General features: G+C 42.9%; 1 protein-coding gene across 1 annotated transcript in view; it reads left to right on the plus strand.

Moving 5' to 3' along the window:
* LOC145354666 (interleukin-21 receptor-like) overlaps window positions 1-19,885 on the plus strand; it is a 62,510-nt gene extending 42,625 nt beyond the window's left edge. The window contains exon 9 of the mRNA XM_080206099.1: window positions 17,854-19,885. Coding sequence (XP_080062225.1) covers window positions 17,854-18,813 — 960 coding nt within the window. The 3' untranslated portion in view covers window positions 18,814-19,885. The remainder of the gene's footprint in view (window positions 1-17,853) is intronic.
* The last annotated feature ends 1,446 nt before the right edge of the window (window positions 19,886-21,331 follow it).

A 21,331-nucleotide genomic window follows, 5' to 3' on the forward strand; every position in this document is an offset into this window, starting at 1 on the left:
AAATTTATCCAAGTGATTGTTAATTTAGTTCTAAAAGCTTTCCCACCACTGAGATTAAACCAACTGTCCAATTGTTGCTGGGTTTTTCTTTACAACCTTTTTTGAAAATTAATGATGGAACATTAAAATCAGACATGATTAAAAGGCTAGGATTCAGGAAGCACAGATTCACAAAGGGTTGTGGGGCTGGAGATGGTTGGAGATCGGGAGGGGTGAGGCCTTGGAAGGTTTTGAGAACAAGAGTGAGAGTTTTAAAATCAAGATGTTGTTTGACTGGGAGCCAAAGTAGGTCGTAATGAGTCAAGGGGGTGATAGGGGAGCAGTACTTAATCCTGCAGAATTTTGGGTGGCCTCAAGTTTACAGAAGATGGAATGTGGGCAGTCAGCCAGGAGTACGTTAGATAAGTCAAGTCTAGAGATAATGAATGCCCGAATGAGGGTTTCATAGAATCATAGAATCCTATATTGCAGGAGGAGGCCATTCGGCTCACTGAGCCTGCATCGACCATAATTTCACCCAGCCCCTATCCCCATGACCCCATGCATTTATCCTAGCTAGTCCCACTGACACTAAGGGCCAATTTAGCATGGCTAATCCACCTAACCCCCACACCTTTGGACTGTGGGAGGAAACTGGAGCATCCAGAGGAAACACATGCAGGCATGGGGAGAATGCACAAATTCCACACAGACAGTGACCCAAACTAGGAACTGAACCTGGGTCCCTGATGCTGTGAGGCAGCAGTGCTAACCACTGTGCCATTATGCCACCCTATTTCCAGATGAGGTGAACAAGGGTGAAGTCAGGCAATGTAACATCCAAACTCGAAACGTTGGCTCTATTGTCTCTCCACAGATATTGTCAGACCTGCTGAGATTTTCCAGCATTTTCTGTTTTTGTTTCAGATTCCAGCATCCGCAGTGTTTTGCTTTTATTTTATTGTAATGTAGCAACATGGTTGTGAACAGATCTGTTTAATCTCAGACTGTTGCCAGGAAGAGGGATGGAATTGGTGGCTAGGAAACAGACTTGAAATTGAGGACTGTAAAGAAAGGCTCGAGTCTTTCCAGTAGTTAATTCCAGCTCATCGAGTACTGGCTGTCTGATAAGCAGTCTGACAATCTAATCAAAATAGAGGAATCATGAGAGGCAGTGGTGAGGTATAATTGGGTGCAGTCAACATACTTTAAGTTACAGGCAGCTTTCTAGAACTTCTTTTTTATCAATTTTACGTCCATCCAGTGTCTCAGCCACTTTGGAAGTGTCTGCTTCCTTGGTGAAGACTGATGCAAAGTATTGATTTAGTACCTTAGCTATGCCTTCTGCCTCTGTGTATAAATCCCCTTTTAGAAGTCTAATCGGCCCCACTCCTTTTGTCACCCTTTTATTATCCTATAATGCCTATATAAAACCTTTGGTTCCCAATCTCTTCTCCTCCTCTCTCTTTGCTTCTATTTTTTTGCTATCCCTCTGAACTTTCTATATTTAGCCTGGTCCTTACTTATATTATCAATCTGACATTTATCAAATGCACCTTTATTCTGCTTTATCTTACTCTATTTCCTTCATTACCCAGGAAGTTCTAGCTTTGGTTGTCTTGCCCTTCCACCCCTCCTCATTGGGATTTTGTCAACTATACCCGAGCTAACTTCTCTTTAAGGCCCCACATGAATCCGTTATAGATTTGTAAGCCATTCTTTGATTCCAATTTACTTGGGCCAGATCTGTTATTACCCCATAGAAATTGCTCTCCCCCAATCAATTAATCTTACTTTAGATTGCTTTAGATTGCTTTAGATTGCCCCTTGTCCTTTTCTAAGGTTATCCTAAATTCTTCCATACTTTGCCCATTGGTGCTAAAATGGTCCAATGAGGAGGGGTGGAAGCATAAGACAACCAAAGCTAGAGCTTCCTGGGTAAAGAAGGGAATAGAGTAAAATAAAGCAGAATAAAGGTGCATATGATATATGTCCCCCACTTGACCCACCTTATTTCCTAGAACCCAAATCTAGCTCTCTTTCTCTTCTACATCTTTCCGGCTGGTCACCAATTTGCACCAACTTCTTTCCTACTTTCCTCAACTATGGTGGTGTCTTGCACAATGGAAATTACTTATTCTCTCCTGCCTGTACAGCACAGCCCTCCACATGAGAATCTCAGTTCAAAACAGAATGGCTGAATGGGAAAACATATGAAAGATCTATGAGTTTTCTGTCTGATCCCTGATTAAATGTGATGCAAAGCTTCAGTTGCCTGCACTATTCAGTTCTACCACCAGATGTCATGCAGGTACTGCAAACATTGCCAGCTGCCATTCAATTGTTGATCATTACACAGTGCGCTACTAATCATTTTCTCACACGTGGTGAGTGTTGCTGGTTAGAGAAGTTTGCAATTGATAGAATGAGGAGAGAATAGAGAGGAAGTTCTATGTAGTATTCCTAAGTGGAAAAGCAAACTGCATGGAGGGTGTGGAAAGTCTGCAGAGAGATCTGGATAGGCTGAGTGAGAGGGCGAGGACCTGGCAGATTGAGTATAATGTTAGCAAGTGTGAAGTTATCCACTTTGGCAGAAATAATAGTAGGAGGGATTATTATTTAAAAGGCAAAAAGCTGCAGCATGCTACGGTGCAGAGGGACCTGGGGGTCCTTGTGCACGAGTTGCAAAAACCCAGTCTGCAGGTGTAGCAGGTGCAAGAAGGCGAATGGCATGCTGGCCTTTATAGCGAGGGGGATAGAATATAAAAGTAGGGAGGTCTTGCTGCAACTGTACAGGGTACTGGTGAGGCCGCAGCTGGAGTACTGTGTGCAGTTTTGGTCACCGCACTTGCGGAAGATATATTGGCCTTGGAGGGAGTGCAGAGAAGATTCATTACGCTGATACCAGAGATGAGGGGGTTGGACTATGAAGAGAGACTAAACAGACTGGGTCTGTACTCGTTGGAGTTTAGAAGGATGAGGGGGGATCTTATAGAGACGTATAAGATAATGAGGGGGATGGATAGGGTAGAGGTAGAGAGATTCTTCGTGCTTAGAAAGGATAGCAGGACTACTGGGCACAGCCTCAAGATAAGGGGGGGGTGCAGTTTAGATCAGAGTTGAGGGGGAACTTCTTCACTCAAAGGGTGGTGAATCGCTGGAATTCTCTGCCCGTTGAAGTGGTGGAGGCTACCTCGCTAACTATATTTAAGTCACGGGTAGATAGGTTTTTGATAGACAGGGGAATTAAGGGTTATGGGGAGAAAGCGGGAAAGTGGAACTGATCCACTTCAGATCAGCCATGATCTTATTGAATGGTGGGGCAGGCTCGAAGGGCTAGATGGCCTACTCCTGCTCCTATTTCTTATGTTCTTACGTTCTAAAAAAGAACTGTTAAAGTAAGCTCCCTCTAATCTGTCCTATCAACATTGTAACTTATGACAAGTCCTCACTCTCCTGATGAAGGAGCTTGAGGCTCCGAAAGCTAGTGCTGCCAAATAAACATGTTGGATTTTAACCTGGTGTTGTGAAATTTCTTACTGTGCTTACCCCAGTCCAAGGCTGGCATCTCTACATTATGGCCATCCCATGGCCTATCCCAGGATAGTTTTTTTTAACCCTTTAAAGGGATGTGACATCTCTGTCAAGATCAGCATTTTCTGCCCTTCCCTTATTGCGCTTGAGAAAGTGGTGGGGAGCTGTCTTCCTGAATTGCTGCCATTTGTCTGACGTAGGTACGTACAAGAGTACGTTAGGAAGAAAGTTCCAGCAACAATGAAGTAATGATGATATATTTCCAGAACAGGATGGTGCGTGTGGCTTGGGGGTGAGCCTGCAGGTGGTGCTGGTTAATGCATCTGTTGCCTAAGTGGCAGAGGTCATAGGTTTCGAAGGTGCTGTCTAAGGAGTTGCTGCAATGTGTCTTGTAGATGGTACACTCTGCTGCCACTGTGCATCAGTGGTGGAGGGAGTGAATGCTGAAGGTGGTGGATGAGATGTCAATCAAGTGGTCTGCTTTGTTCTGGGTGGTACTGAGCTTCTTGACGATTAAAACTACTCCTCCATTCTATCATACTCCTGACTTGTGCCTATAGATGGTGGACAGGTTTTAGACAGCATGGGTTCAATCCATCTTGCTAAGCAGATGATGCTGTCTTTACACTGTCCCACTAAACATTCACAGGACAGGTTAGATCCAGAGTGGAGTGGGAAAATCTCCTTTGGAATTTAGCAAATGATGCAGCCTACATCCAATCACCCCCAACTTTCTCATCGCCCTATATCGATCGCTAAATATTCTACCATACTGCATTCTCCTATGTGGATGATCTTGAGCTCACTCCCGCTACCTGTGGGAATGCCAGTGGGGGCTCGATCGATCCAAAAGTTGCAGATCTCAAAGGTGAGATTGTGATTTCTGATCTTCCCCACCTCCCTCTGGCAAGGTCACCAAGTTCACGTCTGAAAATATATTTCAATACATTTTAATATTATTAACATGCCCCCTCACGTATGTTGAGTGTGAGACCACGCCTTGAGTGTTGTGAGCAGTTTGGTCTCCTAGGCTGAGGAAGGACATTCTTGCTATTGAGGGAGTCCAGTGAAGGTTCACCAGACTGATTTCTGGAATGGCAGGGCTGATATATGAAGAGGGGATCTCATAGAAACATAAAATCCTCATGGAATTGGACAAGCTAAATGTGGAAAGAATGTTCCTGGGGAAGTCCAGAACTAGGGGTCACAGTCTAAGAATAAGGGGTAAGCCATCCAGGACTGAGATCAGGAAGAACGTCTTCACTCAGAGAGATGTGAACCTGTGGAATTCTCTACCACTGAAAGCTGTTGGGGCCAGTTCGTTAGATATATTCAAGACGGAGTTGGGCCCTTGTGGCTGTAGGGATCAAAGGGTATGGAGAGAAAGCAGGAGTGGGATATTGAATGTTTATGATCAACCATGATCATATTGAATGGTGCTACAGGCTCACCGGACACTCAATGGCCTACTCTTGCAGCTATTTTGTACATTTCTATTAACACCACCCCCCTGCATATTTTCAAACCACAATGACATGATGTCACGTTGAGGAGGTTTACAAAAGGTTCAGCCAGACATGATCTTGTCATGGGGAACCTCCAGGGGCATAAAGATGAGTATAGTCCCTGGGGAAGAGGGACATGACCAGGCAGTGACCTTGCAATGCCTCCTGGCAAAGCCCCTAGGCACAGAGTGGCACTCAGTGTGGCACCATTCCCATTCTACCCTGGCAATGCCACCTGTGCCAAGGGGCAGATCCACTGCAAGCCTCATGGGGGTTTGGGGATTCATTTATATGTGGTGGTGGGTCAGAGCAGATGGGCAGGGGAGTAGGGGATGTCGGCAATGGTCATTTCTGGGAAGTGGCTGCGGGGGGGGTGTTGCTGGCTCCCACTCTGAGGAGGAAGGAGGAAAGGGCTGATGATGTGGGGTGGGGTCAAAGTTGAATGCTGGCTCCAATGCGGGGGAGGAGGGGACTCCTTGAGACCTCCAGGGTGGGCGGTGTGGTAGGTTTATTGCTGTTCTGTTCCGGGCGCCCTATAGACATGTTGAGGCCCCACTCCCTGCAAAACTGCGTGAAACACGCACCTGGGTGTTTTTTGGCAGAGCACGGTTGGATCTGGAGAGAAGGAAACAACACTGTCATTTTTTTGATAAGATTTTGCCCTACAGCTCTTAGTCAATCTCCTGCTATTCCCACTGCCACACTTTCTTCATAGTCCTGGATCAATCTTATACAAATTTCATTGCCTTGCTCTCCCTGAAGCCATGTATCAAACTTAATCCTAGGATGAAGAGCTTATCCTATGAAGAAAACTTAAATGGGTTGGGCCTGTACCCATTGGAATTTAGAAGAACGGTGATGTGATCTTATTGAAACATATAAAATCCAGAAGAGGCTTGAGAGGGTGAATGTTTTTAATTGTCAGCTGAACTGGGGAATATGTTTAAGAATAAGAGGTCTCCCTTCTAAAATGGAAATAAAGAGGTTTTTTCCTCTTTCAGAGTGTAGTTAGTTTGTGGAATTCTCTTCCCCAGACAGCAGTTGAGTCTGGATCATTGAATAGAGTCAAGGTTGAGTTAGACAGAATATTGATTGACAAGGGACTCGAGGCAGACAGGAAAGTGTAATAGAAACCACAAGCAGATCTTACTAAATGATGGAGCAGACTGGGAGAGCCGCATAGCCTTTGCCTGCTCCTAAATCCTATGTTCCTACAAATCCTCAGTCATGTATGAAATATATAATTACCTATTACCCGAGAGCCATTTCAGAGATGTAGACCAAAATTTTATACTCTCTACTCCGGGATCATGCCTGCCCAAACCCTGAAATGGTTCTATACTGGGACGAACAGGACAGGAAGCCTCTAAGGGCCTTTTCCTGCCCAGCTTCAAGTTTTAGACTGGTGGGCACCTGATGCCTAATGGTGGGAAACACAAAACATTCCCACCTTTCACTTTGGGAGGCGACTCAGAGAACTGCTTCAGACTGGGGGCACTCTCCCCTCACGGACCAGAGAGCTCCAGCCCTCCCACACCCCCATAACCCCAGTCTACCCCTGACAGTGAGATTGCCCTCCCAGTGACCCTCCAGGGAATCTGCTACCCTCCCTGGACCCTCTAGAACTTATCCGGTACCTCTTCCAGCACAATCTAATTGCCCTTCAAGGTGGGGCTTCTATCCAAGCGGGGATGGAATTCCCAGCTGCTGCTGATCAATGTTAATTTGAGAACGAAATGACAGCGGGCTGTCAGAGTCAGCCAGACTGCATTTCCCGTCAACTCACCTGATGGTGGGAGCTGATATGGACATTGCTGGCTGGACCAACATTTATTGCCCATCCCTGTTTGCCCTTGAGAAGGTGGTGGTGAGCCACCTTCCTGAACAGCTGTCGTCCATTTGGTGTAGTTATACCTACAGTGCTGTTAGGGAGGGAGTTCCAGATTTTGACCCAGCAACAGTGAAGGGACAGTGATATATTTTCAAGTCAGGATAGTGTGTGACTTGGAGGAACACTTGTATGTGATGGTGTTCCCATTTATCTGCTGCATTTATCCTTCTGGTTGAGCCTTTTCCCCCAGTTCCCATTGGCTCCAGTTTTGCAAGGGCTCCTGGGTGTAATAGCCTTGGCTACGTCAAGGGCACTCATCCTCACCTCTTTTATCCATGTTTGGACAAAGGCTGTAATGAGGTCAGGAGCTGAGTGACCCTGGTGGAACCCAAACTGACCATACGTGAGCAGGTTATTGCTGAGTTAGTATCGCTTGATATCACTGTGGACAACCCCTTCCATTATTTAGTTGACAGTCGAGACTGATAGGGTGATAAATGGCCAGGTTGGATTCGTCCTGCTTTTTGTGGACAGGACATACTTGGGCAGCTTTCCATATTAGTGGTAGCTGTACTAGAAAGTTTGACAAGAGGTGTGGCATGTTCTGGAACACAAGTCTTCAGTACTATTGCTGGAATAATGTCAGGACCCAGCCTTCAGCCATTTCTTGACATAACACGGAGTGAATCAAATTGGCGACAACTGACATCTGTGATACTGGGGGTCTCAGAAGAAGATCAAGGTGGATCATCCAATTGGCACCTTTGGCTGCAAATGCTTCAGCCTTATCTTTTGCACTGATATGCTGGATTCCCCATGGGATACCGATGGAGTCTTCTATTCCAGTTAGTTATTTAATTATCCACTATTATTCACTTATTGTAGCTTCACCAGTTGACACTTCATTTTTAGATGTGCCTTGTACTGCTCTTGGCATGCCCACCTGCACTCTTCATTGAATCAGAGTTGATCCCCAGGTTTGATAGTAATGGTAGAGTGGAGAATATGCCTGACCATCAGATTGTGGCTGAGTACAATTTTGCTGCTGCTGATGGCTCACAGCACCTCATGGATGCCCAGTTTTGAGTTGCTACATCTGTTTGAAATCTATCCCATTTGGTAGAGCAGTAGTGCCGCACAACACGATGGAGCATTCTCTCAATGTGAAGAGGGGACTTTGTGTCCACAAGGACTGTCCAGTGGTCACTCCCACCATTATTGTCATTGATAGGTGCAAATGACATCTATCAATAGGTAGGTTGCTGAGCACGAGGTCAAGTAGGTATTTCCCTCTGGTTCGTTCTCTCATCACCACCACAAACCTAATCTAGCAGCTATGTCCTTTAGAAATCAGCAAGCTTGGTCAGTAATGGTGCTACTGAGCCACTCTTGGTGATGGACATTGAAATCCTCCACCCAGAGTACATTCTGTGCCCTTGCCACCCTTAATGTTTCCTCAATGTGCTGTTTAACATGAAGGAATACTGATTCTTCAACTGGGGGAGGTTGGTAGGTGGTAACCAGCAGAAGGTTTTCTTGATCATGTTTGACCTGATGCCATGAGGTCCATAATTGATATTGAGAATTCCTGAGCAATTCTCTTGACTGTCCAATTCCACTGCCATGATCTCTCCATAGTCCTGTGTCAATCTCAATCTAATACTACTGTCTATATTTTGGCCACCCCATTTCTCTCCTCCACCCAGCAACTCTCTGAGGCCACATGTCACTCATTGTCCCATTGTCAGCCCCCACCCACAATGCTAATTGTTGTAGAGCAGCATTTATCTTTCCAAAATTCTTCGCATCAAATTGAATCTTCAGTTGATTTCTAAGTTTTAAGTTCAAGTGTATTTATTAGTGTCAAAGAAGACTCACATTAACACTGCAATGAAGTTACTGTGAAAATTCCCTAGTCACCACACTCTGGCATTTATTCGGAAACACAGAAGGAGAATTTAGCATGACCAATGCATCGAACCAGCACGTCTTTCAGATGTTGCGTTTTGATGTAAGGTGTCACTGGACACTGACTGTACAACAATGGAGATGTTCAAAGAAATGTGAAATGCCCACAGATGTCAATCATTGACCTTATTAAGATAAAAAGAATGAAAACATCCGGCATTTGCTGCAGTGACAGGAAGCTCAACTTAAAGTAGGTTCTGCAACAGTTGATGACATTCTTAGATACTTGAAGATTAAAGAGATAGACTTCCTGAATGTTGCACTGATCAAGACCTACATCTCCTTCTTCCTTTACAACAATTGGCAGTTGCTTTTTGCAGATATTTTACAGCAGTGTGCACATTGAACAATCTGTTTGGAATCCCAGTGGTACAAACCCCTTCCCGTTCAGTCTCATTGCACAAAGCTCCAAAGCTCTTCCAATTCATTTCCATTCTATAGAATTCCAATGGTGTAAACTCTTTTCTCATTCACCCCCAAGACACAGAACCCCAATGGGCCATGCCCCTTTTTTCATTCAGGAGTGATCACAATTTGAATCCTATTTAGGATCTTGCATTCAGGAGAGGAAGGGACTTAAACACTGCAAAACCCAGAGCCTTCAGGAAAACCGAGAACTTGAAACCAATGAGAATCAGGGGAGAGGCGAAGAAAGTTGATCTCCAAAGAAACCAGCATCAATACTGCCACTTCATAACCAGTATACCAAACCATATATTCCCAGTGAGTTGAAGTGCTGAATCCTCTTCAGCCTTTCCAGAATTTTGACACCGCTATTGAGATTTGTGAACTGTGATTCACAGATTACACCTTCAGAAAGAATACTGCCCTGGAATTGAATTCAATCTTTGAATGACATTCAAAAGGATGCAAAAATATATCACTGGCTTCAGGTGGGCTCCCTCTTCTTATTTTTGATTGGTTGAGCCAGTTGCCAGGCAGTTGGTTTGGTTTGAAGTGTTATCCTAGCCTCCCATAACACTTCAGATCAGAGGATCTCAGCTTCCTCTGATAAAGAAGTCCTGCAGTTGCGCAGAGAATTGAACATGCTGATAAAAGGACTCCACTTTACAATGGCCTTGTACAGGATGAATGTAGAAAGGAATGCAGAAAGGTCCAAACGGACTTTCAATAAACAAAGCACATATCTGCTCTACTTTAATCAGTATGTTCAATAATTTCTGATTTAGTGCATCTGCTCAATACACTGAGTAACCAGGACTGGAAAAATAACAAGGAAAACCTAGGAGCAGAAGACTGGATCAGGTTGAGAAAGTCTTTCAGTATAAATGCTCTTGACCTTCTCAATCCCATCCTAGCAAAGGTGAAATCTATCAAATATCCATGCCCAATGCAATAACTCCATATGTAGTTTGAACAAAGCTTTGCCCAAGTTGGTTGTCTTCAATGGGCCTTTAATAAACCCCCAGAACACAACAGGGAGCTGTGTCAATGCTCCCCATGCATGTTCGTGGCCAGGAAGGATTCCTAGGGATGGATCTGGATGTGGATCAGTAGCCAGCTGAATGGAGGCAGGCAGTCAATTTAAATAATTGAGGCTCCAATTAGGGGTGACCTAGGGAAGCGGCATTTTGTTGTCTGTCTTCCTAATCCATTCTCTGAGGGCAATCTCCCTGAAGCAGGACGGAGGGCTATCCCACATACCGGAGGGTGGCGGCAGCAAAGGCCTACCCCAGGCCCAAACGTTGCCACTGGAGGAGTTTCCCCTCAGCTTTGAGGGGCCTCACAGCTGGCACTTCTCAATTTATAGTTCAAATGTATGTGTTTCAAAGGTGCCGCCCTTTTGAGTAACTCTGGAGGTCTCCTACCTGCCTTAGTAGCACCCACTTCCCCATTAAAGTGCTTCAAGGTTGCCGGTCCTCTTGCTCAGCAGAATTGGAAGCTTGGTGAGTGCAAAGGGGCTAATCAGGAGGGTGTCTCTGGAAAAATCGTCTGACCAGTCTGGATCCCAGTATCATCATCAATCTGAAGGCTGCATTTTTCCGTGGGAAGGAGAATTCCATTTGATTCTGACATTGGGGGTCTTGAAGCCCACTGGGTTTGGTAGAACAATTCAACCCAACCTTTCAGGTTGATAATCTTTCATCAGAATGGCCTTTCGTCATGTAATGGTATTCAGTTCTGGCTGCTGGGTTGACCTACATAATGATACCCTATGAACTCAAAAGCATTCGCAGTATGCCAAAGTGATAAGCACTATTAATGTAAGTACATTTGCCATGAAACTCCCTTCTCTGACCGTTCAACAAATCAGGCTCCATCTCAAATGAGAGCCAAAGAGAAACTCATGTTTTACTTGATGCAAAAAGGGAAATTCAGGAAGAGAACTGACAGGGCCAGAGTTGTTTGGGGTGGGGAAGGGTCAACAGTTGGAGATAAAACCATTGTTTCTAGTTTGAGCTGTTGAAAAATAATATTACAATTGGGGTCGCTTTCAAAGAGGAACTGTCACCATTTAGATCCACTTTTGAAAAGGGAATGTAACTATGTGGACCTCCTTTTAGGAGAGAGACTCATCTGAAGTGAAGAGGCTATTCAGCCCCTTCGCAGACTGCGACCTCTTTAAAGAGAGTTATCCACTTAGTGCCATTATCTTGCCTTCCTCTATAGCATTTTACTTTTGAAATAATTGTCTACTTCCTTGTTTGTTTTCAACTGTTTTTGGTCAGATATTCCATGTTCTAACAATGCTCTGTATATCCAAAAAAAAATGCCTCTTCCTTTGATCTTAAACTTCACATAATACCACTACTCATTATTCATCCATAATTGGGAATAGGTTTTCTGGATTTACTTTTTTAAAATTCATTTACAGGATGTGGGCATCATTGGTTAGGTCAGCATTTATTGAACATCCCTAAATACTCTTGAGAGGTTGGTGGTGAACTGCCTTTTTGAACTGCCGCAGTGTAGGTATACCCACAGTGCTGTTAGATAGGGGTTTCCAGGACTTTCACCCAGCAATAGTGAAAGAACAATGATATATTTCCAAGTCAAGATGGTGAGTGGCTTGAAGGGCAACTTCCAGGTGGTAGTTCTCACGTATCTACTTCCAGGTAGTGGTTCCCATGGATCTATACCCCTGTCCTTCTAGATGGTCGAGGTCATGGGTTTGGAAGGTGCTGTCTAAAGAATCTTGGTGAGTTCCTGCAGTGCATCTTGTAGATAGTACACACTGCTGCTACAGAGTGTTGCTGGTGGAGGGAGTGAATGTTTATAGAAGGGATGCCAGTCTAGCAGGCTGATTTGTCCTGATTGGTATCCGGTTTCTTGAATGTTGTTGGAGCTGCATTTGGCCAGGCGTTTGCAGGATATTCCATTACACTCATGAGCTATGTCTTGTAGACAGTGGACGAGCTTTATTAAAATTACTTAATTAAAAGTTCTTCATAATTTTGTCTCTTCTCATTAATTCCTTAGTCTCTCCTCAGAAAAAAATCTCTCAGCCCTTAAATCATTTTAGCAAATATTCCTGTACCAGGTCTGTCACCTTAACATTCCTTAAATCATGACGTCTAAAATATCACAACTCCAAACTGATGTACATTGAACTAAGATGGGCCACTTAGCTCTTCAAGTCTGTCCTCTATTCTGTCACATCATGGTGGATTTCAGCCTCATCTCCATTTACCTACTTTTATCCATTGTTCTTATCTAACAAATATCGCATCAGTTCTAGTCAGGAAAATGCCAGTGTTGGCAACATGACTTTTACAAATCTGTGTTACTGTCTCCCACTTTCTAGATAATCATTGAATCCAATGTTACTGTCCAAGAAAGATCCCTTTATAAGTAATCTTACCATCTGTATCTACTCTTTAACAGACCGATCTAGGTGTCAAAATTAGCCAATTCCAGCCATTGGTTGGTTATTCAGAGGCAGGGAAGATTAGGCCCACTGCACTGAAGACATTTCCTCAATGTTGCTGAAAGATGCACACACCAGCACTAGGTGAGAACACAGCCCATTGACCAACCAAACAATCATGCTCTGGGTTTCATCAAGAAAACTGAGGATCTGGGAAGGTCTCCACAGGTAACTGGGGAATAGCACCCAGTGTGAAACTTTACTTTCAGTAAAGAGGGAGAACTTGAGTTTTCACTTTATAGAGTTGCTTATGATTTTTCAATTTCCCGGTCTGAGATAAGATAGATGAGCCAGAATATCTCTGCTGTTTTGAAATGGATAAACTGACCAGAGTACAAGTCAGCTGGATACATACACATATATACACATGAATACACAAAGGTTCAACCTCACATAGGTATGCACACAAGATTCATTGGACTACATGCATACATGTCAACCTGCCCTGGATCAGAAACCTTGAAGCGTTGTTCATGTCTTTTCTTGTTCGATGATGCCATGAGATATTATTATCGATAAGTACCAGATCTGTCAAAATGAAAAACTAAGTGAGACAACCTTAAAGCTAGCTCAACACTTTCATAGAGAGTGAGATGTGCCACAATGATTTTCTCTCTAAAGCAAAGCAGATCAGCATCACGTACTAAGTTGAAACAAGAATTGGAGTGTAAGACATGCTGTCACTTGGTGATACCACTAACACAGCAAATTTATCCGTGCTTCACCGTGCCAGACTCCTTTTTCTGTTTTATTGATCCATTACTATCATAGAATTATAAAATAATACAGCACAAACACAGTCAACCTGTCCTGATTCTACCAGTTCTTTGGAATAACTATTTAATTAGTCTGTAAGACAAGAGCACATACCCGAACGCTTTCCTCATGCTCTGAGAAGTTTGGACACCTGTCTTAAATCTCTTCTTCTCTCTTCTAAAGAAATCAACCACATCTTCTTCAGTCCCTCATCCCTGGTACAATTCCAGTAAATTTCTTCTGCACCCTTTCTACAGCCTGGAAATCCTTCCTAAAATGCGGTACCTAGAATTGAATTCCAGCTGAGTTATAATCAGAGTTTTTCCACAGGTTAGTTTAACTTCCTTGCTCTTGTACTCTAGAGAGCCAGAGATTCAATATGCTTTCTCCAAGATTTGTGTACATTCACCGCCCCACTCCCCCCAAGGGTCTCGCTATCCTAGCATGCCTTTAAACTGTATCATTTAGTTTGTAAGAGGTAAGTAGAGAACAAAACCATGGATGGTATTTGTATGGGTTTCAAGAGGGCATTCAAGAAATACATTAGTCAAAAACTGCTAACCAAGGACTGAGTTGAGGAGGAGCTTCTTCACACAAAGGGTTGTGAATCTGTGGAATTCCCTACCCAGTGAAGCAGTTGAGGTTACCTCATTGAATGTTTTTAAGACAAGGATAGATACGTTTTTTAATAGTAAAGGAGTTAAGCATTATGGTGAATGGTAAGTAGAGCTGAGTCCACAAAAAGATCAGCCATGATCTTACTGAATGGTGGAGCAGGCCCAAGGGGTCAGATGGCCTACTCCTTCTCCTAATTCTTATGTTCTTATGTGCCCAACATAGAGCATATAATAGGAGAAAAAAGTCCTGCTGGAAATGCTCAGCATGCTCAGCAGCAACTGTGGAGAGAGAAACAGAGTCAATGCTTCAGGTCTACGATCTTCAGCAGTTCTGACAAAGGGTTTCTGATCTCAATTTCTCTCTGCACAGATGCTGAAAGACACACTAACCATTCTCCAACATGTCCCCTTTCTACTGGAGAAAAAATAACCCCTTTTACCAGCCCTCCAAAAAGCAATCAGACTTCTTGTCAGCCTCTCATTCCCTTTCAGCAACAATCCAGCAGGATCTGCCTGAGATGTGGTTTGGCACAACATTAAACATGAATTTAACAAAAAAAAGCTAAGATTAGAAGAAAATATAAACAAGCTTAACAAAACAATGTCTAAGCACTGAATAGATCATTTAAGAATTAATTAAAATGACCATTAAAAAAAACACAAAGGAGCAGAGCTGAAACATTTTTTGCCTTTTTGCTTAAGAAGCAAAGCTAAAGAGAGGCAGTTGAGGCACCAAATCATAGTTACCAGGGAAGTGGGTAAAGCACCAAGGCTGAACTAAGAAACTGGATTTAACTAACACTAACACCATTGAACCGATCGATCAGCAGCAAACACTGGAGACAAACAGCCTGTGATTGAAAGAGCAGATCCTTTCAGAATCGTCCTCTCCACTTACCTACATTGTGAAAACTGACTCCAGGAGCCAGATTGAGAGTTTTGTATTCTTGCGTCTATGCAGCATCCATCTCGATCATTCTATGAGTGGGAACAGTTTATCTTATCTACTCTGTCCAGGCCCCTCCTAATTTTGAACACCCCTTTCAAATCTCCCCTTAGCCGCCTCCTTTCCAAGGAGAACAATCCCACATCTCCAATGCATTTCTCCAACTGAATTTTCTCATCCGTGGTATCATTCTTGTAAATCTCTTCTGCATTTTCTCCAATGCATTCACATTCTTCCTAGAGTGTGACACCCAGAACTATGCACAATATTCCAGCTGAGTCTAACAAGTGTAATGTATAAGTCCTGCATTACCCCTTGCTCTTGCACCCTAGTTCCTCATATGGAGTGTTTCAAGTCCTCTTTCAAGTGTTCTACTTCCTGTGAGCGACATTTTACTGTTCTTATTTTTCATTTACAAACTCATCTTTTGTATGATTCTTTATGCTGATCAGATATTCTTTAGCAGAACATAACTCCTCTCCACTATCCTTCAAGCTCAGATCCTGTAATTGCACATCTGCCAATTGTTTCTGAGGCTCTTCACACTGAGAACTTCTCCTCCCTCTTCCCATTCCTTGTTCTTAATTTCATACCCTCAAATATGTTGTTGGAAAAATGATGTTTTTCCAAGTTGTCTTCCAAATGGCCAACCATTTTTTTCAGTTCCGCAATCTCTTTCTTTTATCTCTTGACTTCCCCCTTGGAAGGCAGAACATTCCTGAGACTTCTCAGCCAACTGGTTCTTCATTTCTTTCAAGACCACAATTTCTTTGACTGTATTTTCTACCTGGTGTTGTGTCTGGCTATATTTCTGGTTGGGTTTTCCCTAGTCCTGTTTTGATTTGCCAACAATGGAATTCAGAGTTGCTATTTCCTTCTGGTACCTTTGTATGTGTTTGTTCAGATCTTAAACAGTTTGGCTAATAGTGTGCATTTTCAAAGGGATATATTCAGTTTGAATTTTGTGTTTCAAACCTTCCAGTTCAACTTTGATGTGCACATTTTCCAACCTAATTTCATTTTCTTTTTGCAAGGTTTGTGTATTTTGGATTCAAATAATTTTCCTTCATTCACAGCCAGCTGCTCATTCCACAATGCCACATGTTGCAGTTTGGATAATTTGTCAGGGTTTCTAAAAAGATATATTTTGTGACATACTCAAGATAGAGGTTATCAGAATTTTTGGATATTAAGAGAATAAAGGCACATGGGGATAGTGTGGAAAGGTGGAATAGAAATACAAGATTAACCAGGATCAGTGGAGCAATCTCAAATGGCTGAATAGCCTCCACCTTCTATTTCTCATGTCTTATGTCACAAAAGGGCAATTAGACTCCCCTTCTCTCACTGGGGCTAAGGCATAGTTTTCAGAAGATTGAAGGAGCTTTAACATAGACTAGATCATTAAAGCACTGCAATTAGTCTTGGGAGTGTTTAATCAGACAATGTAAAGGGATCTTTACTCTGACAGTTTTCCTTTCAACAATTGTCTCCCATCGCTTTTTTTATTCATCTATCAGTTTTATCGACTGGACTGAACTCAATGCTTCTTCCTGCTTTCCAGCCTTATCTCTTCTGAGCACTGAAGGTCCCAATGCTGTGTAATTTCTTCCCTTCAGCTTCGCTCTACAGAAATCAAATGTGATCAGAGTTTTCTACTCTGATTCATTCTCGCTCAAAACCTAAATCCTGAGAACCCTTCAGTCAGGCTTCCATCCTTGCCACAGTACCAGAATGGCTCTTATCAAAGCTACAAATGGTGTGCTAAATTATCAGTCCTCTTCTCTGACATACAGTACCAGATGTGCAAAAATTTTCTCCAATTACAATTGGAAAGACTGAAGCCAGTATTCTTAGTTCCCATTCCATCAGTTCCCCAGATACTAATTCCATCCCTCTCTCTGGCAAAAGTTTCAGGTTAAATTGGTCTGTTCAAAACCTCGGTGTCATATTTGAAATTGAGATGAGCTTCTGATTTCATATTAATGTCATCACCAAGACCTCCTATTTTCACCTCTGTATCATTGATCATCTTCAGTCTATCTCAGCTCATCTGCTGCTGAAACCCTCATTTATGCTTCTGTTACCTCTAGACTTAACTATTCTTACATACTCCTGGCTGGTCTCCCAAATTTCTACCCTCCATAAACTTCAGGTCATCTGTGTCTTAACTTGCACCTGGTTTCCCATCACCCCTGTGCTTGCTGACCTATATTGACCTCCCAAACAAACAATGCCTTGATTTTAACATTTTCGTCCTTGCTTTCAAATCCCTCCATGGCCTCAGCCCTATATACATATATATCTCTCTCCTCCAACTTCACGGCCTTTTGAAATATCTGCACTGCTCTAACTCTGGTCTCTTGTGCAACCCAATTTTAATTGCTCCACTACTGGTACTGAAACACTCATTCATGCTTTTGTTATCTTTAGTTTGCCTAGGACCCAAGCCTAGGTCACGAAAAGCATCATAGAATTAAAAATGGTACTTGCATCTCTATCTTGCCAGTGCGTTGCACTATGCCGTTTAATCTGGTTTTCTATACTTTAAAAAGGAAGTTCTGATAGTCATGTCCTTCTTCAATTATACTTAACTATTATCATGTTAACTTATTTCCTTTGATCCCACTTAATTCAGCAGAATGTTTTAATGTAGAAGTGAAAAGGGCCATTGTGAGATATGTGATGCTGTCGAATTTGCGGTATCAACGAATAGATGATATTGGTTGATCAATGTTAGTTGATTTATATTAAGAGATTGTATTTTGTAATCCCTTGTATAATATAGTTACTTTACTGACTAACTGGGTTTTTCTTTACTGTTTCAGAGTTGGGTTAATGCCCAACATCCAGATGCATTATATGAAGTCAATGAGAAAAATGTAATGGTCTTGGAGAAGGGGGACAGTGTACAGGTATACGATGAACCTATTGTTTTTGAGAAAAAGTTGATGAAGGGATTGAACCCCTGGGACAAACAAACTGAAATCCATTCCTCATGGCAGGCTTTGTGTGGCCCAAGTTCTTGTGTTTCATCTCACTCTGGGGGTCAATTTGGAAACAACATCCAACAGTGGAAGGATAAATCGTATGGACAGGTATCTATCAACACTGTAACAGTGACTGATGAGGTTGTACCTTGTTGTTCCCAGTGCAGTTACAAATGCAAGTCAACCAAACCACCCTACTTGACCCAATGTAATAGCAATTCTGATGCAGATAATTCAAGTGAAAAGAATTATTCTACTGGCAACCAACTGTCCAGTCATTTGTACCCAGTTACACCAGAAACCCCTCAGAATTGTGGCAACACCACACCATTAAACATCATGATGTCCCTGTTACAATCCTCTGGTGTTCAAGAAAGGACAAGTGGAAATGTTCTTGATCTTCATTGCCTTAACATGGCTGACTGGGGACCAGAAAATGAACATTTTCCTTTGAATTATGATGAAGATGCCTCGTGGAATGATAGAAATGTAAGTGAAAGTAATTCTTGGAGCGATGGAAACCTTGATACTATCTCATCATGCAGTAGGCTAGAACCTGACCTTGGTTATCCAAAGATATCACTGGATTTAGACACTGTTGACAGTGGATTCACGGAGACTGATACCGATTCTATGAGTGCTGGGGATTCTGGATATAAAACAAATGCAGACACAGGTGGAATAATCAAAGCAGAACAGGAACAAGTGCCGGATGATAACAGCTCTGCTAATTCAGAGCAGGAAGAGCAGTATTATAGAAGCTATGTCAAGCAGTGGGCCAGGTCCACTTCTACCTAGACGGACTGCAGCAGCCATGGATAATGACTCTGATTAGTTTCTAATGTCTTCTAGCAGGCATAGCTCCATGGGCCACATTGCCTGTCATGATATTGGAAAAGGTTGCACTGGTCTCATTCCTGCATAGCTAAAAGTAACAGCACTCAGTGGGAGTGATTGTTCAACACACATTTTCTTTGACTCCATTCCAAATTAAGAAAATTAACTGCATTGAAGAACATATGTCTGTACAGTTTCTTTTTATAATTTACTCAATTTTGTTTAGATTTCCTCTGATGCTTCAGAAATTCTGCTAATTAACTAAGTGTTGCAAAACCTCCAATGTCCCCAGAATTGTTGGATATTAGTCAATACAGGAAATAAAAAGGTCACACTTTAGCAACACTTATCTTGTGAAATTGCTCTCAGCTTCAAAATCTATAATTATACTCCTGTTCCTTAAACTTCCTTCAGCCAATTCATATGTCAGCTTTAAAGATACAAGGCCAATTTGAGTTGAACTTAACATAGTTAAACTCACTTAAAGATAATGGAGCAGAGAAGGACTGATTGACAAGCAATTCGGCCTTTTAAATAGTTTTGACAGGAAAATCAGAATCCAATGGATGGATTAACAACTTCTCAACCTTTTGGCTAAGATCAAGACTGGGATTTTACTAGGTTGCCCCACTGCACCCCCTGCCTCCCCTTGCCCCCCCACTCGCGGAGCGAGCTGGTAAAATCATGAGAGCCGAGAAATCTGGATCACATCCTATTTCCTGGCTCTCACAATCTTACTAGAACCGGATTTCAGGCAAGGTTAGCCTCTTGCTGGAAGTGGGTGAGAGGCTGAATAAATTATGCAAATATATTATAATACTTATTACCCTGTGTTAAGTAAGCCCAGTCTTCAATTATCCAGCTTCACTTGCCTTTATGGCCTCTCCAGGAGAGGTTCTCTCTGGCGAGAAAAACACCTGCTCGTCATGGACGGGGAACAGTCTTGGCATTGCCAACTTGGCACCTCAGTAATGCCCACTGAGCACTTTGGCACTGGCCAGGGAGTAGGATCTTTGGGATGGCACTTACAGGGGTGGGGCTTATAGGGGTGGGGCCTGAAGGGGGCAGGGGCTAATTGGGGTGAAGGCTATGGGGGGGGCAGGTTGATCTGGGAAGGGGGGACTGCTGCGCACTCCACAGGCGATCATTGGGTAGGGAGGGTACACAACTGGGGCTACATTTCAGGCAGTGTTGGACTCATGATTGGTTGTGGGCCTCCGCAATTGCAGCAGGGGGAAGTTGGGTAAGACGGCCTGCAGCAGCACACAGGCTTGACAGCTCTCTCTCTGTCAGATCTCTGCTGCTACTATTGCATGTATGCAGAATCAGAGGTCTGCGCAAACGCAATAACTCTCTCTGCAGTTGCTAATGTGCATGTGAGATGCAGAGGTCTACGCATATGCAATAGCTCCCCCTGCAACCTGGCTGGCAAATTAAGCCCAGCCCACTGCCTTTAACAGCTAGAAATGTTCTAGACCATTTTTCCATGCACTACCTGTACAAAATTGGTGTGAAATCTCACCCAAAAAACAGATCTGCAACTCCCCCATTTTCACATTAGCTGGACACTTAGAATCATTCTTGGAAAATTCAATATCCTAGTGTTGGATCAAGCCAAGATGGGGTTCAATGCCTTATCCCGTCATCTTTGATCTTACTTGTTTCTCTTGAGGGAACCATGAATTGGATTCAATTGGAATTTGAATTTGATTTTTGGAGCAAACAAGGAATGGACTTGGGTTTACCTGGTCCACTCTGAGCATTGGCTTTGTAACTTCAAGAATGAAGTACAATCTTTTTTTAAATCAAACACCAGTCAATCACCTGGTTCTTAAAAAGGCGAGGACACATTTTCCTTGGGTTCAAACTTGACAATTAGCAAATTAATAAGAGTGAGGGCATGGAGCAAGCTTTGAATATTTCTACCTCCCTCTGCGCTACTGAACTTCTCATCTTTGAAATTTCCACTATTATAAATGGAACAGCGTTTTTGTTATTAATAGAATCCCTATAGTGCAGAAGGAGGCCATTCAGCCCATCAAGTCTGCATCAACTCTCCAATATAACATCTTAGCCAGGCCCTATCCCTATAACCCACATATTTACCCCACTAATGTCCCTAACTTCTATATCTTGGGACAATTCACCTAACCTACACATCTTTGGACTATGGGAGGAATCCGGAGCACCCAGAGAAAACCCATGCAGACACGGGGAGAATGTGCAAATTTCATAACAGTTACCCAAGGCCGGAATTGAACTCAGGTCCCTGGCGCTGGGAGGCAGCCATGCTAACCACTGTGCCATTGTTAATCTGAAAGTTTGAGCACACACAGCCTCATAGACTGTACTATTCCATTAAGAAAGATCTGTCATGAGTATGATATTTAAGTCTAGTAGATATCCTGTTAAATCCTGTTATAGAATATTAGCATTTTAAGGAACAAGTCTGTGGAGATTCACAACACAGAAACCCGGA

Source organism: Carcharhinus amblyrhynchos, chromosome 18 (assembly GCF_965287045.1).
Source record: "Carcharhinus amblyrhynchos chromosome 18, sCarAmb.v2.hapA, whole genome shotgun sequence".
In the NCBI taxonomy this organism is placed as follows: Eukaryota; Metazoa; Chordata; class Chondrichthyes; order Carcharhiniformes; family Carcharhinidae; genus Carcharhinus; species Carcharhinus amblyrhynchos.